The 17684-nt window shown below is 35.2% G+C and overlaps 1 protein-coding gene across 1 annotated transcript in view; it reads right to left on the bottom strand.

Moving 5' to 3' along the window:
* Window positions 1-601: 601 nt before the first annotated feature.
* RPS6KA5 (ribosomal protein S6 kinase, 90kDa, polypeptide 5) overlaps window positions 602-17684 on the bottom strand; it is a gene marked incomplete at its 5' end in the record, with an annotated part of 64796 nt that continues 47713 nt past the window's right edge. Inside the window, 9 exons of the mRNA XM_010083726.1 lie at window positions 602-2615; window positions 3566-3729; window positions 4690-4849; window positions 5461-5652; window positions 9070-9240; window positions 11385-11478; window positions 14674-14807; window positions 15537-15662; window positions 17156-17317. Of these exons, the coding sequence (XP_010082028.1) occupies window positions 2376-2615; window positions 3566-3729; window positions 4690-4849; window positions 5461-5652; window positions 9070-9240; window positions 11385-11478; window positions 14674-14807; window positions 15537-15662; window positions 17156-17317 (1443 nt within the window). The remainder of the gene's footprint in view (window positions 2616-3565; window positions 3730-4689; window positions 4850-5460; window positions 5653-9069; window positions 9241-11384; window positions 11479-14673; window positions 14808-15536; window positions 15663-17155; window positions 17318-17684) is intronic.

The raw sequence follows: 17684 nt of genomic DNA, 5'->3' as shown, positions 1-17684 counted from the left end.
GACAAATTCCAAGAACTCCTCAAAGTGTAAACTTTACAAGCAACCTGTTCTCCAACCTCCCACTTTACTTGTACTGTCTACATAAGAAGTATTAATGGTGGATTGTTTGTTGTATTTACAGGACGTTTATTTTTGGAGAGGGAAAGTATTCTTTTACAAATGAGCCATGTTCACTATTGAGATTACTTCCAAAGAGAGCATTCAGAAAGCAAACCTGAATATACTACATTGACAATTATTTTTCAATATTTTAACATCGGCCACTTAAAATTCGTTGTGTTATTAGCACATATACTGATCTTTAAATATACTACTTCTACATAAACAGTGCAAATCTCAATATTCACATCAACCTGAAATTAATGCTGCAATTACTGTTGACATTCACATCAAGAAAGTAGTAAACTATTTCACGTGAGCAATTCCAAAACCTTAGAATGCCATTATTAATATTAAAGAAACACAGAACAAACATGTTGGGCTTCGAAGCCTTGTTTTGATACACACAATCCCTGTAAACATGGATGTATTGTATTTATCAATACTGATATCTCATATAATTTCATAAATAAAACCACTGATATAAACAATTCCTATAACCTTTTTTTGCATAGGGTTTGGATTAAGGTTACTTTAAGATAGAGCAAGCTGTTAACAAAATCCTCTAGTCAATTAGTCTTCCATCACACAAATTTAGGCATTCGATCAGCTTTACATAAAGAGTCTCTCTGACTTCAGTGGAAACTTACACATGTAAGCATTTGCAACACTGGAGTAATCTTTAGCACTTAAGTTACCCCTAGTCTTTGAGAATACGAGCAATAAAAGAGCTTTCCATAAATTTATAAAATATGCTGATTTAAAAGGTTATGCTGATGTTTCTGTAAGTCACATTTATGATTTCAAACAGTTATGTACATACTATACTATCACAGTAGGAAATACTTCACTGTAGAACACCACAGTGAACAAGTTGTGAAGCACAGTGTTCAATATAATTTCCCTTTAGTATTCCCAGTGCATAAGTTGTTAACACCTACACTACACAAGGTGCCCAGGTCTAGTATTTGCTATATACAATGTAAAAGCAAGACAGAAAGAGCTTTGCAGTTTAAAGTAAGGAATGAAAACAGTGGGTAATATACAGGGATTCACTCCTGCAAAGTAGAGAATTCTCCTTCACAATGACCACAAGCACCAAATACGGTGGATTTCAGGTCATTCAACCCAATAAAGCAGTGCTCAGCACCTTGTAGGAAGAGAGATCTGAGTGCACTTTATTATAAAACATCTCCTTTTGATGTTATAAAGTGCAAAAAAGAAAACATATTCTAATATTGTACAATCACTATTAAACTACCATATTTGCACAATGCAAAATTCAAATAACTTTGTATATATTTTGTATGGACCCTATAATAACAAGTGTTGAAACTGGAGTTTCTGCATCTTTAAAAAAATCCTAGTATTTTAAAGTTATTGTGTAAATATAAAAAGAAAATATAAATTATAATTAATTCTTGATAGATATTTTAACATGTGACCATTTTCCAAGGCATTCAATATGAAATTTCACTTTCTCTTACAGCATTACATTTTAGAATCTGTAAAACATTTTAAAAGTTAATAACTTCAAAAAGTAGAAAAAAATTATTGTATCACAGTACTAGTCACCTCACCTTATCAGATATCTTTTACCCTATATGTTTTTTTAAAAATTAAATAAATTAAAAAAAAAAAAATCTAAGACTTATATTCCCAGTTGTTTAGAACAAGATATATGGAGTTACTTTTTAAAAGAACATAAGAGTTCCATAACGCTCTTAAAATTCAAATAAATGGGATAGAATGTAACCACAAATTTAAAAGGCCTTAAAGTACTATACTGCTTTGGTGCACTGTACCAATGCTTCCTTACATGCATGAAGAAACAAATTCTGACATTCTTCACACAGCTGGGTAAAACCAGAAGATCCAAGAGTTCTATACACGTTACAGAGCATTCCTTTCTTTGAATAGCAGGGAAGAAACTGGGAGGAAGATTCTGATGCTGAGAAACAGTCTTCCCCCAAGCTGTACCATGAGCAGCATAGCTCCTTACCTTGAGCTTGACTGCACACTAGTAATTTAGCCCTAAGAGAATACAATGTTGGTTGTATAATAGTACTATACCATATCCAGTGATATAAAACTTAATGCTAAAAAGAAATGTATTGAAACACAAAGCTGAAAACGTATGACTGAAATACATTTCTAAAGCAACAGACATATTCCTGCAGCCTGTAAGCCACAGGGAGGAAGGGTGGGAGAAGACAATATAGGTACTACCAAGTTTATAACCACTTAAATCTTCATGACAGGATATTCTCTGCTTTTCAGTCAGAGAACTGGAAGATGGTTTCTGGGTTATTGCTGTCTGTAGGGTTTGTTGGCTGCAGTGTCTTTGTAGGTGTAGTTTTACCATGAGAATGAGAGGAAGAAGAATGTGAACTTTCACTGGAGCTGCTACGTGTCTCTGTGCTTGTACTCGTTTTTTTCATTTTCCTTCTCTTTGCAAGAGGCGCCTTGTCAACATTCTGGAGACAAAATCCTTCCCTTTTGTACTTGTTAAAGGCCTGTTTAAAAATAAAATGCAATCCTAAGCTTTTCAAGAGGTTTAAGACATTTTATGTCTCACAGTTTACTAGGAATGTTCTATGGTAAGATAAACTGTAACCTCTTGACAGATCCCTACTAATTCTTATTGTAGCTGTAACAATAACTTTACTAGCCTATACATGTATTGAAGAGCCAATACGTAACATCATTAATTGTCATCTTCCCAACCTTGTTCTTTTTAATTTAGAAGTATTTTTTATATGCCTTTAACCTATTTAAGACTACATTTTCAGAAACTAAACTTAGTTAAATTACAGTTTTTCTTTCAGCTCAAGTTACACTGCACTATCGGTACCCCTCCAAGTAACAATTCCTTCCTTTTTCTCTTCTTGGTAATAACTGTCTACAAGTATTTCGGCACAAATCTGCTCAATTTCTGTTTATTCTTCATAGAAGGAATCATGAGAATCAACATTTTGTTTGTATAATACAGTTGCAATTCAAATATTTTTAGTAAATATACAATGGTAGACAAACAAGCCCACTAAAAACATGAACTAGATATGTTCCAGAAATGTCATGTTGATTTTGTAACCACAAGGACAAAAAGTCAAACAGTTACTTAAGTTAAATATAAAGTTTTTCTTTTTTATAAAAGTTTGAGGATCTTTTAATAGATTTCTCTAAGAAACAGAATATTTATCATTGCTATTTCAGGAACAGCGCTCTCTCAGTACCCAAAACCCCAGTAGTATAAATGTCTTCAATAAATTTATTCTTGCTTCATCATTCACATTTTCACTGTACTTAATCATAGATGTTGGGTATGGAGGAAAAAATTGCAGCTATAAGCAATCACTGAACTATAAGGACAAAAACATATTTCCAATTAAGAGAAAAAATACAAAAAATCTAGATTAACACATTACAAAATTTAGCACATGACACAAGATTTCTTAGAACTTACATGAAAAGTAGCTTTGACGTATGTGTGCACCGCAGCTCCTGAGGAGCCTAAGTTATCAGGAGTCATTAGAGGGTTGGATGACAGCTGGCTGCCATCCTGAAGCCATTCGTTGTATCTCAGGCTGGACATTTTAATCCTTTTGTTTGGATCCACTGTTAGAAGTCCTAATAGAAATATATTACACTTAAATTGTGAGCTATCTATTGTCTTTTAATAGAAAATGCAATTATTTTTAAGAAAATCTCATGCATTGCTTTGATAAGTAAGTCATGACAATATTTATCCTAGAGAAGACTGACACAATGTTATACTATCCTCCTCTCCAAAAGAATCATTAAATGCAAGAAATTACTATTTAATTGTTTGCTAACTTTTCACGCGTACTCAGAACTACCAAATTATTTCTTCACTTAAAACGTGTCTCGGATGGAGTTCAGGAGAATAAGTCTTAGATTCTCTGCATGATCCACTGAAGTCTGAACCTGGAGATGCCTACATTTGGCAGAAAAAATTCCTTACAAGCCTGCTTCTACAGAAATTCAGAACTCCATCTTCGTAGAATTAAGATTGCTGTCTATCTCATGGTGAAAACATAATTAGATGCTCAAAAGCTTAAGGGGAATCAAAGCACAGCAAATGTGAATGAAGCAGTTCAGAAATACAGTAGTCTTGGTACATGCATTGAAAAACAGCCCGAGGAAAACATGATAGTAATATATGCATTTTCTGCAAAAGCTCAGCTTTTACAACATTTATCTAACAACCTGGTGTTTTTACAAAAGCAAAAATAACATAGAACAAAAACTCTGCTTTTAAATACGTTTTAAGAGTGACTTCACTTTTTCTGAAGTTCTTCCATTACTTCTAACTCTTGTTAACCTTCTATCAGCATCTCACTACATTAGAAAGCTCTTTGCTAGGTGTACAAGCAATTTTTAATGCCTTTCTGATGTGTCCACCTCTACCTGTAACTTGCATTAGGGGTCAGTACATAGCTCAAGTTGTGGATACTACTCTGTTAGGCACTCTGATGCTGATCACAACATCCAGATATTGTATAGTCCTCCAAATTTTATATTTTGAGAGAAAAGTATAAGGTACATGAAATATTTGTGAATACATACCTTGAATTAACTCTTTTGCCTCTTCAGAAACATTTTTCCAAGCTTCTCCTTCAAAGGAAAATTCTCCCTTTTTTATTTTCTTCATAATTTCCAATGCACTGGTACATGTTAAACTTTTGTCTTGAGACTGAAAAGGTACCTGTCCTGATAGCATTGTATACTGTCACGAGAACAAAAGTTGAATTAACAAATACAGAATATTTATTGACAACATTATTACTAAATACGGAGTGCTGTTATTTGCATAATCAGCGCTATACAATAAAACTTTGACTAGCATAACTTGAAGGCTATAGAAAACTTAAAATGTGCAAGACTTTCTCAGGAGTCCTTATTAGAAAAAAAGATTCATACGTTTCAGGAAACAATAAACAAAACACAATGGTATTTCTACCCAATTTATATCTACTGAAATTAATTTTCTGTAAATCAGAATGCAGGCTGACGATTCCTTCTCTGAACTGAAACTGTAGGAAGATTATATGGATGACTATAAAATCTCCTGCCAAGAATATATCTTTTTAAGATCCAGACTGTATCAAGTATTTTTTCCATTCCCAGAAATGTTGAATTCAATTTACTGCTTAGGAAAAAAAAGTCTCCACCCCTGGAAAACATCTGTCTTTGGAACCTATTATTTGTGCAGCAGTATTTTCCCCTCAGTTGAATTCAGCATCTACCCAATTCAAGTCTGAGTTTGTGTTAAGTTCTTTGCATTTTAACAAAAAGTAAATGCATATAAAGTTACAATTAAAAACTTCAATCACTCACCAAAATGACTCCCAAACTCCACAGATCGCAAGATTCATCATAACCATTGTGATTCAAGAGCTCTGGGGCAGCATAATGAAGAGTAAAACATGGAGTCTTAAGAGGCTGATTATCAGGTGGTTTTAAGCGAGCAAAGCCAAAATCAATTATTTTTATTTCTGAATTATCAGTTTCATCTGTAAACAATAAATTCTGAAAAGCAAAAACAAAATCAATACCAGTACTGGGTAGAAAATTGGTTAGAATACTTAACAGGATTTTTTTCCTACATTAATTACCACAGAAAACTTCCCATTACCTAGAGAAAAAGGGGAACTGGGAGACACTGGGGAAAAAAATGTAAAAGTAGAAATGACAGTACTCTGGGATTTAAGAAAATGTGATGTATTTATCTGACTCCCGTATATCTGCAAGTCAGGTTAGTTCTTCCTGAGATTATTAATGAAAATGGGTATTTACCAGAGAATAGTGGGGAAAATAATTTGGGAAACACTGACAAAAAAAAAGCCAACATCAACATAAATGGAGAACTGCCTTCTTCCCCAAACAAAAGTAAAGTTTCTTAAGCTTCCACTTCCTTCTGGCACATTGCGAATGACAGCTTTCTTGGGTGTGGAATTCTTGTTGCATGTCTTGTCTTGTGAATGAAGTCTTTGGTCCTCAAGTGATAACACACTGAAGGCATATGGGCATAAGCACAATAATGCAAAAGAATAATTTGAAAACAAAGGATGATGGACTAGAAAGTGCACCTATAGCTCAGTAGCTGCACTGACTGCGGTCTGGCATGGATCTCAAAGTCAGCATTGATATGCTTTCTTGAACTGTCCTGGGACCAATGGCATTCAAGCACTGAAGGTCACATAGCAGCCCAACCTCGAACCAATGGCCTACTCTTTATACCAAAGTAATGAAAGTTTGATACAGTAAGTACTCCCTGAGAATTCCACTGGAATGTGCCATCTTGGACTTGAAGACAGACCAGTTGTTATCAGTTCAGAAGAAGGTTAAAGACAATCTGTTCTTCTTTTCCCTGAGCATTTATATTTGTCAAGAAGAGAAAGATACAAGAGTGAAGCTAAGTCTTAGGAGAACTATCTGAGGTCAAGATGAATTATAAATAATTTCTACTCCCCCCCTTGAACTTCTGAGAGAAAAGAGGAGAGCAAAATTTTGCTATTGCCTTTGCTGTTTAATCTATGCGATGCTAGAAAGGGTCTCAATGCTAGAGATCTTATAGCCCTACAAAAGGTGAATGGCTGAAGACAAAATTTCAAACTCATTAAGAAGGGGAAAAAAATGATTGCTAGACTGCAAGCAGATCAATAAGAAGAACCTGAGAACATTCATTATGGATAAAAGAGAATAGCTGCTACAAAGCAATATTTTTGCAATCTGTACTGCTGTTACAGCTTAAAGCACAATCAAAAAAGTCAGGTTTCCATATTAAAATGTTGTGCAAAATGGATCTGAATAACTTCAGTAAAAATGCCAATACAATGAAGATAGGTGATTAATACAATCATCTTTTTTCTACGGTGACATTATACAGCCAACAAATAAACAACTGCAGTAACATTGGTTTTAAAAGACCTCCTTTCTTAAGACAAAAATTAAATTAGTTATGTATAGAAAAGTACAGTGCAAATGTCCTAAGTTGGGTTTAGGCTACTTTGTTGATTAAGTAAATAAAGTGTGTTTCACAAATACCCACTTTTAAAGCTATATTCCACATATATTTTGAAGTTATATAAACAACATTAACTCTGCCTTGGTATGTTTTTTCTAATATCTTTAAAACCCATTTTACAGATTAATCATCACTTAGCATCATCATCATATCTCAAATCCTCTTCTGAGAGGCTCCAAATGCTCACATATGCTACACAAATTCTTTATATCTGTGAATTCTCTATTTTCCATACAGTACTTTTCCTCTATTTTGCAGAACAATGTATGTGATCTAATTACTATTGCTCAAACAGAAGAGTCTTCCAGTCCATGCAATTAAAAAAAGCCTCACTCTCAGTGGCACATAACCAGACATATTTTTGAAACAGATTTATCAGTATCACATTAGATGTCAAAGTTGAACATCAAACAAATCTAACTGGAATTGTTAGAAAAGCAACAGAATTACCTATATATCCTTTTTACATAAAGGTGCACTAACCTCATCTATATTGGGAAGCCTGCATATCCCATCCTAAGTTCATGTCTGAACCTAAAACAGTAACTTTCAAAAAAACAACAAGCAGGAAAGACACAGGCTGGTTAACTCCAACTTTGCAGAGGCAGTGCATTCTGCAAGCTACTTGCTAATCCTTCATTTCTTGGTCTTTCCAGACTTCTGTTCTTGAACATGATGTAGAAGTGAAGACTGCTTAATTTACGATGCAGCTGAAACTCTGCTTTACAGAATATGGCCTTCATATTCGAGATGGCAATGACTAAAATGACGTGAATAGGAAAACAGAAAGGATTTCTGGGTTTTGTCCTTTTAATAATTACTTGTTTCAAAAGCTGTTTTCTTTCCTTGATGATGTCAGCAGAGAAATTTTTTCTCAGAGTCACATTTTCAACTGACACATTAGAATTTCACAATAGCTCCTCTTTATTTAGTTGTTATTTAGTAGAGATACTCCAGTACAGAGACATTTTCAAATGCATATATTTTGGACTGATTTTCAAACCAACACCTAGCAGGCTACTTTACCTGTTGAATTGGAATTACTATAAAAAAAAATGAGTTTGTAATATACCAGAAGGTATGTAACAAAAGGATGAAACATCAGTAGGAATGGTGGATCATTTAAACTCCAGATACAAAAGGAGAAGCTATTTCCTTAGGTGCGATGACTGTAATCACCAATACAATGTAACTGGAGGAACTAACATCAATGTATACTATTCTTGAGCTAAAGAAAACTAACATGTATCCAAGCCCACTGTTGGCAAAGAAAAAGGAGCAAATATTGGCTCCAGAAAACACAACAAAGCCAGTGGTCAACCTTACCATAGCAAACTGAATTGTCTGGAAGGCAAGATTTGCTGCACAATAAAAATACCAGAAAAAGTAATTCTTGAAAAATATATTGTTTCTTTGGGGAAACTACTAAACTCATTGAACTCAAACCACACATCTTTATTAGCTGGCTGCACTAGTTTGTGGTTTATTTTGTGTTTAACTGGGACAGAAGACAGTACAAGGGTATAGCAGCTACCTCCAAAAGAAGCCCTACCAAGGGAATTACAAACAAACAAAAGGTGGAAATATACAGGCAAAGTACCCAAGCAACCTAGCTCTGCCTGTGAACTGTTTCATACAATATACACTTACCACTAGTAAAAACTGTCCCCAAATAGGCAAAGAATGTTTTTGAACAAGTTAGAGTGTAAATTGCTTACAAAATTAAAAATGTTTCCTACAGTTACTTTTTACCTATGAACAGAAAAATATCTACAGAATTTGCTAAGTAAAAGCAAGACCATTTAATTAAAAATACAGAAGTAGTAAAAGCTGTAATAAAAGCTGGAGGAATAGAAATACATCAGATTCCAGATATTTAATAATTTAATATCTAAACGTATATAAGCAAGTCACTATACCTCAGGTTTCAGATCTCTATGGACTACTCCTACATCATGCATATGGCTCACCGCTGAAACAAGCCTGCGCATAATGTGACTGGCTTCAGTCTCACTGAAATGTTTCTTTTTCTGAATACGTTCAAGCAATTCTCCTCCCTTCAGCAATTCCATTACTAAAAACGTGTGAAGCTGAAACGATAAAGAAAAATACAGGATATTAGAATTTAACATTACAAATCAACATGCTATCAGAACCTATTGGAATAGCACCTAGTTTAACATTACAAATCAACATGCTATCAGAAACTAGGTGCTATTCCAATAGGTTCTAAGTTTGAAGAAATAAAGCTGGTGCTCATAGCAATTCAGAAGGCTCATAAGAAGCACCAAATTGCATCTCAGATGACATTTTTTTCCATGAATCTCACTGAGACTGAAGAATGTTGACGTCTCCCCCATGTCCACCCGTGTTTATTTAAAAAAAACCACCAAATACAGCTGGAAAAAGCTAGACTTTTGCTGTTAAAGCCTGTTCTGATGTAGGGATACATTTCTACTAATATGCATAAGGAGCTAGCCATTTAACATTACCAAATCCTTTAAAAGCACCCTGAAACTTTGCTGTGAAATCAAAGATTAACTGGAATTTCTTCTGATTTCATTCCCTACAGAGTAGTAGCTAAAGCTATGCTATCATTAGAATCACAACAGACATCTTCCTAAGCATCAAAGAGTATTTTTTTTAATTTAAAAAGTAATGGTTGTTTAGATAGTAGTTCTTTTTAAGACAATCAATAAGCAGTGACTTCCTTGATTATTAGACAACATTAGCACACAACTGCAATTCAAATGTCTTGCCATTAAACAGCAGACTTCTCAGAACAGGAAAGTGAAGTTAGCATTCTCAAATGGCAATAGCTATAGACATGCGACGGCTTCTAGCATTTCCTTTTCCTGAATGACAGTAACCAAAGTAATATTTGCAAGCAAACAAAAACATTCTGGGAAGAGGTCAAAAAATGAAATTGGATGAAACAGCTGACAGGAAAGTTAGAAAGGATAAAGAGTCTTTCCTCCACTAGAAGACCTCTTGTGGCTCACCAACAGAGACCACAACCCAATACTCTACGGTTGAATTACTAATGTAGAATTTGATCAGACTGATATTAGAGCAAGTTAAAAATTGGAACTTCTAATTCTTTAAGACAAACTGCAGAAATGTCAAAACTAGAAAATTTTCCAGTTCTGGTCTTCTGAATATTATGCATGAGTAATCTGGAAGATAACATCTGGGAGCTACCAGGAACAACTAAAAAAACAATGGTTTGGCTGGTTGAGAATAGCCTATTCAGTCAGTTGCAGAACAACCTGAAGAACACTTTTTTTAGATATTCCTGAGTATAGTCATTTTACTCAAAGGAAAGTGAAAAAAGTATCCTGTTCTACACACAGGTACTCATACTGTACATAAATGAAAAAAAAAAAAAAAAAACACAAACAGGTTTCCTTATCATTAAAGATTACAGTACAGATTTTTCATCCTCTCAGTTCATTTTAGAAGTGCTCCACATAAGCACTCTGCTGGTCCTTGTATAAACCACATGATGGGGACAGACTAGTACACATGGGGAGACAAGAGAGCCCATGTTCCATTAGAAAATCATGGACTAGAATCAGAGTGGTTTAGGTGGGAAGGGACCTCTGCAAGAAATCTGGTCCGAACCCCTAGCTCAAACCAGGGCCAACGTCCAAGTCAGATTGAATTATGGCTTATTACACGCTATGGAGCTTGTATTATACCAAGGAAAAAAGACAGTTAAGATCTTTAAATAAACCCTAAACTGATCTTGATATATTTTCAAAGAGAGGCTCTACTTTCACATTCAGTAATTTAGCAAGCTGCTTAGCTATCTCCTTTAAGTTACTAATACGTAAGAAGAAAATGCTAGATATGTAATCTTCATATGCAAGATTTCAAAATTATTTCACAGATACTATTTTAAGATTCATGACAACCCTGAGGGAAAGTGATTAGGTACCTCAGTATCATAGATATGGAAATCGGGCCATGAATATATTGTATGATAATTAACAGAGTAGACAAGGACAGAATCAGAAACAGAAGCCAGGACTTTAATTCTTACAAGTACTTTTTTGATTTGCTAGAGTTCCCTTGAATGCAGAACTTCTGCTTCATCGTCTATACTGTCTAGACAAAAGCCCTACTAGGAAAAAAGTTGCCTCCATGGGAGGCAACTTTAACTCCTAAAATTTATTCAGAAAAGAGATAGCAATGTATTTGGCAAGTGCCAATTACAGTTTCTTCAAAATACCTGGTCATGATAAACTTCATGTAACTTCACTACATTCGGGTGTCCTTCACAGAGTTTCAGAGCTGTTATTTCTCTCTGGGTGTTGGCTTCCATTCTGGAAAAATTAAGTAGTCATTTTGCACCAATGTTACAGAGCAAATTGCACATTCAAAGCGTTCCACTTTTTTTTTAATTACTTGCAATCCAGAATTTTTAATATTACAACTGCTTGAACACAATTAAAAGCATATTCAAAATAAGCAAAGCAAAACACTCCACATAAGCCTGCAAGTTAGGACTAAAAAACCACACACAAAACTATGTTTTTGATGCAACTGCAAGTTGCTACAGCAAAAGCTGAAGTATTATAGAATAGTTTCTAACTAAAACAAACCTTTCCCTTAGTCCAGGGCAATTTGACTTCACCTATGTTTCTACAAATATTTCTTAGTTCAGCTTTATCTTGAAGACTCAAATTATTAGCCCAGTCTTTTTCTATTCTTATGAGATAAGTATTTCCAAAAACTGTACGGAAACTATTAGCTCCTACTAGAAAAAAAAAAAAAGTGTAACATCATCTATATATGAACTGTGTTATACAAGTGAACTCCTGAACAGGCCACTGTAAAAATCTGAAATGGAAGAGATAAGACTACCTCCAGAGCAAAAAACAACGCACAGATTCTTTTTCAGGTACTGAAATCTATAGCCAAAAAAAAAGTGAACCTGGTGAACATTATAAGAATTATGTGAATGGGGACAGAGCAGAACATTTTGTTTTCCACTAAGCACATATATTGATTTACTTTTGGGCAAATAATGCTTGAAAATTTTTGCCAAAACTCCCTCCAAGAAAGTGTAATCCCATACTGCCTTAGAGAATGGCCTTATGGACAACACAGATAGAATCTCTCTCAGCACACGTTTTCAATTTTTGGTTGCTTTTTTTTTTCCTAATTATGACCAGAACCGTGATGAGAATTTTGTGCAAGAGAACTGTGTTTTTCTGGAGACTTTTCAAATAATCAATGAGTAAACTAAGCTATTCCACCTGCATCTCTGATGATGATGTTGTTTAAACTGAAAGTGATTTCAGGTCCTTAAGAAATCAGAAAACTGACTCAGATAGTCTTTCCTCCCTAAACTACTATCACGAGAAGGTGGACCTAGGAAACAGATTAAAACGGTTCGCTATCGTGAACATAAACCTTTGAAATTTGTGCACTGACATTTCTGAGAGTTTCCCTCTATAAACAGTTACCATCTCACTTTTTAAACAGACAATATAATGAAAAACAAATGGGAAGCTCTAAAACTACTCAAGCAAGTTTACAGGACTCCACTGTTTCATTGGCCTTCAGACACACAGATAAACCTCAAAACCAGATGGAGGCAGGTCCAGCAGCACTAACAAAGCAACACCACAGCGGAACTCTTGATCTGAGCTTTCACCTCAAGTATAATGAAAAGGTTTGCCTAGGTGCAGGATTCACTTTTTTGGCACCTTTGATGGGTAGGAGTGAAAGACTTATCTGACTTTGAGCAAAGAAGTTACTAGAAACCTATTATACTTTTCCTTTCAGAAGAGTTACTGTGTGTGGTCCTCAAAGCAATATTATTTACAGTTTAGCAATTTCTTATTCAAGGCTGGCTTGTGTCCAGCCATTCTGAGTGTGGGTTTACTGCTACCTCTAAATACTACACAAACACGCTCTGAGTCTGTTCATAGCCTGCAATCCTAAACAAAAAAAAACCAAAAAACAAAACAAAACAAACAAAAAAACAAAGAACAAAAAGCTTCATTTAGCCTGGTCCACCAAGATGAAGGAGAAAGAGCAAAAGAACCTGTGAGTAATATCATTTAGGGACATAATACCTAAAAGTTTAGTTCTATCAGAATACTAGTCTGCTTATTGTTATCTAGAATCAAAAAAATGCATTAGCTTAAGATGAGATGGGAGCACTGATCTGCAGCTCTGCACGCACCACAGAAAAAAAAATTTGAACGTAGACACAAGGCAGAGAATTCCAGATTAAAATACCCAACGTAGGTGTCTATTGCATACTATTTGTCTAAGGTCTCATCATAATGAGTGAAATTCTAGTTAATTAATCTTACAGGGTGAACTAATTCACTATAAAATACATATATAGAGTAGGATTCAGTGGCCTAAGCATAGGAGAGCCTGGAAGACATTGGCCATAAAGACATCTACAGAAAGGTAGTAGTCGCAAGACTGATGGGAACTGGAGGACAGAGAGGACACCAACAGATACTAAAATGGCACTATGTAGATGCCTAAGTTACTGAATCCCACTGCTAGAGAACCTGGTCACTTGACTGTATTTGTACACTCCAATAATAGTTTTGAGTAGACATCCATTAATTGTAGCAGATCTCAGAAAACTGACTCAGACACATATATTTACGTGTCCTATTCTTGAACCTATCCTATCCAAAAAGCACGTGATCAAACACTTAAGTCTGGTGGACAGTTACTTCTAGAGTCTAGAAAAAACAGAGGTACAGCCAAATGCCTTGGAGAAGAGATCACTGTGAATTATCATTCTGAGAGCTGACATCATGCTGAGAGCCCGACAGCATTCTACAACACACTAAGGACATACCAGTGAACACTGCAAAATGAAGCTAAAAATCCATCTACCTCTCAAAGAATCTCTTCTCTTTATTTTTCTCTGGGCAGAAACTGCCAGGGGTGTCTATCTATTCTGGCAAAGGACCAGATGGCCCCCATGTACAAAGCAAGTCAGCTACCTCCTTTGTGGTGTTCTCTAGAGAACACCCAGGAAACACGATACAACTTAAAACTCCATAGTCTAATTCCATTTCACACACACAATTAGATCTGAGGCAACCCACACTACAGATCCTTCTTAAAAGCAATGTCCTAGGCAATCAATTGGGCTGCTTAGAAAAGGGAGCTAGCATAAGCCTACATTCAGTTCACTTAGGTCTAAAGACAGAAGCGTTTTATACCTCCATCTGGTTAGGAGCGAAATTAGGGGAAATTAGGGTAGAATACAACTAGGAACCAGAAAAGTACTCTTTAGGTTTCTTCTTGTGTCCTCTCCAACAAGAATAAGATTTTGTTTCAAGAATCTTGTTTGAATTTTGTTTCTCAGAATCTTTTAAGGGTCATAAGGTTACTATATGTTTCTGTAGATTCTTCAAATAGGAAATAATTTTAAAGTTAATTTTCCACTTCCAAAAATGTAGCAAAAATTATTCTAATCCATCGGTGACAGTAAGCAAAGAAAATATTTTTATTGTCTTACAGAATATTTATACCTTTTGCTAATTATTTTTACTGCATACTCTTGGCTAGTTTTCTTGTGTAAGCACTTTCGACAAATGGAAAAACTTCCTTCTCCCAATGGTTTCTCTTTCAGATCCAGTTCATAATGATGATAAAATGGAGAGTCCTGTTAGGAAACTGTCTGTATTTAGTTCTGCAGAATACTTTTAGTATACACAGTCAAAGACAAAGAGTAAAGTTTTGTAAGAATCTTTTATCTACATTTACAATTGTAAAAGAGCTCTCTTTTTTATAAAATATAATCTTAACTTCTATTTAATAAAATGCATAAAGTTTATTCTAACAATCAAAGATTAAATCTTACGTTACAGTAAACAAACATTCACTAAATAAATCATTACTAATACAGTAGCTTAAGATACAAAATATTCAGACAAACAGAATCAAAGATGGCTGTACATACATTTATCCACAAAACTGTGTGCTCGTTTGAAGACATCACAATAGCATGTGTTCTTCAAATGCTTCACACAACATTACATACTTTTGGGCAAATACATCACTGAAGAAATTCCGATATAATTAAAGTAGCTTCAAAACTATCGGCAATGGTTGGCTGAATAAGAACTATCAGGAGTCAAATTACTATTACTACTATACTTCAGACTTCTGGAAAACTAGACAATCGTCTCCTTTTTTAGATTAAACTTCAACTGCTCCTTAATAGTACCACATGCAAATTATATGCTTGGATCATCTGAGGAGCCATTACAGAGAATAGATAAATGAATAATGACTATTTTGCAATTGGTAGCCTAGCTTGTGATAGCTGCTTTGAAAATTATATGCAGTTCTAAGTTAAGCAAATCAATTCAGCTCTTTATATTATTATTACCTTCATCATAGCACTTCTGGCAATAGTTGTGGTTCCAGGCCGCTCATCCCCCATATAAAACTGAAGAGGATCTACTATAGCTGCATTGCGTTTAAACAAAATAGAAGGTGCAACGAAAGAATATCCCTATGAAATTAAGACATTAGAAAAGGACACGATTTGAAATTGTTGCACACAAACTATCATACTGCATACAAACATTAGACATTTCAGAACAATTTTCCAAAGAAGTCAGAGAGAAGTCATAACATAATACAGAAACTTTAACTGGCTCACTGATGGGGAGATACAGCTCTCTTCAATGTGAACGGGCATCTTCCCGGAATTAGTTGTATGATTCTCCACAGTTATAAATAAAACAATAATAATACAAAAATTCTGGTAAATAATGCTAAAAATCTGTATCAGCTTCAATTGTTCTGCAATAGTGCTAAAGGCTCATACTTCAAACTAGCTAGTTTCCCAGAACACCTTTAAGTTAAGGCATGAAATAGTTTTTATGTTGTGATGTAAACATTAAACCATTTTGAATGTCAAGACAAAATACGCTTCATGTTAATGATGTGCCCAGTTTGCGTATCATAACAAGAACAGCTGTGGATACCACTGCAGGATGACTCAAATTGTACTACGACATGCATAAACTGCTTGCCATAGTCACTACAAATCTAACAACTTCCAAAATATGATGCTATATTCCTGTACACTAAGCATTAAGCTGCTCAAAAACAGACAATAAAAAACAACAAAGCACAAAGAGGGGGAAGAGAGAAAACAATCTGAACTGCTGTTCACCTCTGCAGCTTTGGTTCCAAGTCCAAGGCTGCACATGAGCTGTTTTTTCTCATTTGTCATCCAGACTGTGCAGTCCAAGAAGGGTTCATTATAGAACCACAGAACACTTTGGGTTGGAAGGGACCTCAGAGGAAGGGACCTAGTTTCAACCCCCCTGCCATGGGCAGGGACACCCTCTACTAGACCACGTTGCTCAAAGCCTCATCCAGCCTGGCCTTGAACACCTCCAGGGATGGGGCATCCGCAGCTTCCCTGGGCAACCTGTTCCAGTGCCTCACCACCCTCACAGCAAAGAATTTCTTCCTAATATCTAGTCTAAATCTGCCCTCTTCCAGTTTAAAACATTCTTTAATAGCATGGAGAAGAGGCAAGGAAAGGTTTGTAACTGATTCGTATATAGTCTGGTAATGAGAGCACTCCAAGAGGACACGGAAGGCCTACTTTCAACTCTGCAGTTAGCTCCCGCTTCCCAAAGGAATACCTCAACTAGAGCACAATGTGGACAGGGGCAAACTACATTGCTGTTCTCAAAGCTTGTAGCCCAGGCTGATGGAGTCAAGATGACAAGGTATGAAGAAACAGTGAAGGACAGACTGACTTTAGTCCAGGAGGTAGGACATTCAGCTGGAAATGGAGAGACATGGAATTTTATGTCTACAATACAATTATTTCCACCCTTCTCATTTTGCAATTGCTGAACAAACAACCCTGTGAACTGGAGTTGAAAATTACATAGCTAATTCTCAATAATAAAAAATAAAAGCTATCTATACACATTGTTCAATAAATGATTTCTTTTTAATCAATGTGAATTCTCACAATACCTGAAATACTTTTTCTGAAGTCTGAGGGGTTGCTGCAGGAGAGTATGTTGGATCCATTTCTGTAAACTCTTCTGCAAAATTACTGACATCCAATTCATCTCTGATTACAGGTTTAAATGGAGCTGGTATTTTTTTGGCAGCTAAATCATCCCAATTCATATTCTAAAACAAAAACAGGAAAATAAGTCTGAAGTAAATGAAAATTTAACAGAAACAAATATTGGAAAGAGACTTGTCCAGAAACAAACAGGACTAACTCCATTTGCTATTTTCAACAGGCAGATGAAAAGCATTCAAATTATGCCCTAATAATATGCTTAGGAAAAGGCAAGAAGTATCATACCTATTTGTGAGTAGGTAGAATCCAGTTTAAAAAAAAAAAAAAATCAACAAGAAATTTAACAGTGGAGATAAGCTAAACAATTTGCACGACAGCCCTTAAATTTCTTCCTCTGTTTCAGAGGAAATACTGCAAGTATTCACAAAAATATAAATGGTATCTTCAACTTTTCATTGCTGATTTCTATGT

This window comes from Pterocles gutturalis, unplaced genomic scaffold, assembly GCF_000699245.1.
Source record: "Pterocles gutturalis isolate BGI_N339 unplaced genomic scaffold, ASM69924v1 scaffold6370, whole genome shotgun sequence".
NCBI lineage: Eukaryota > Metazoa > Chordata > Aves > Pterocliformes > Pteroclidae > Pterocles > Pterocles gutturalis.
This window is presented reverse-complemented; position numbering and strand designations above follow the sequence as displayed.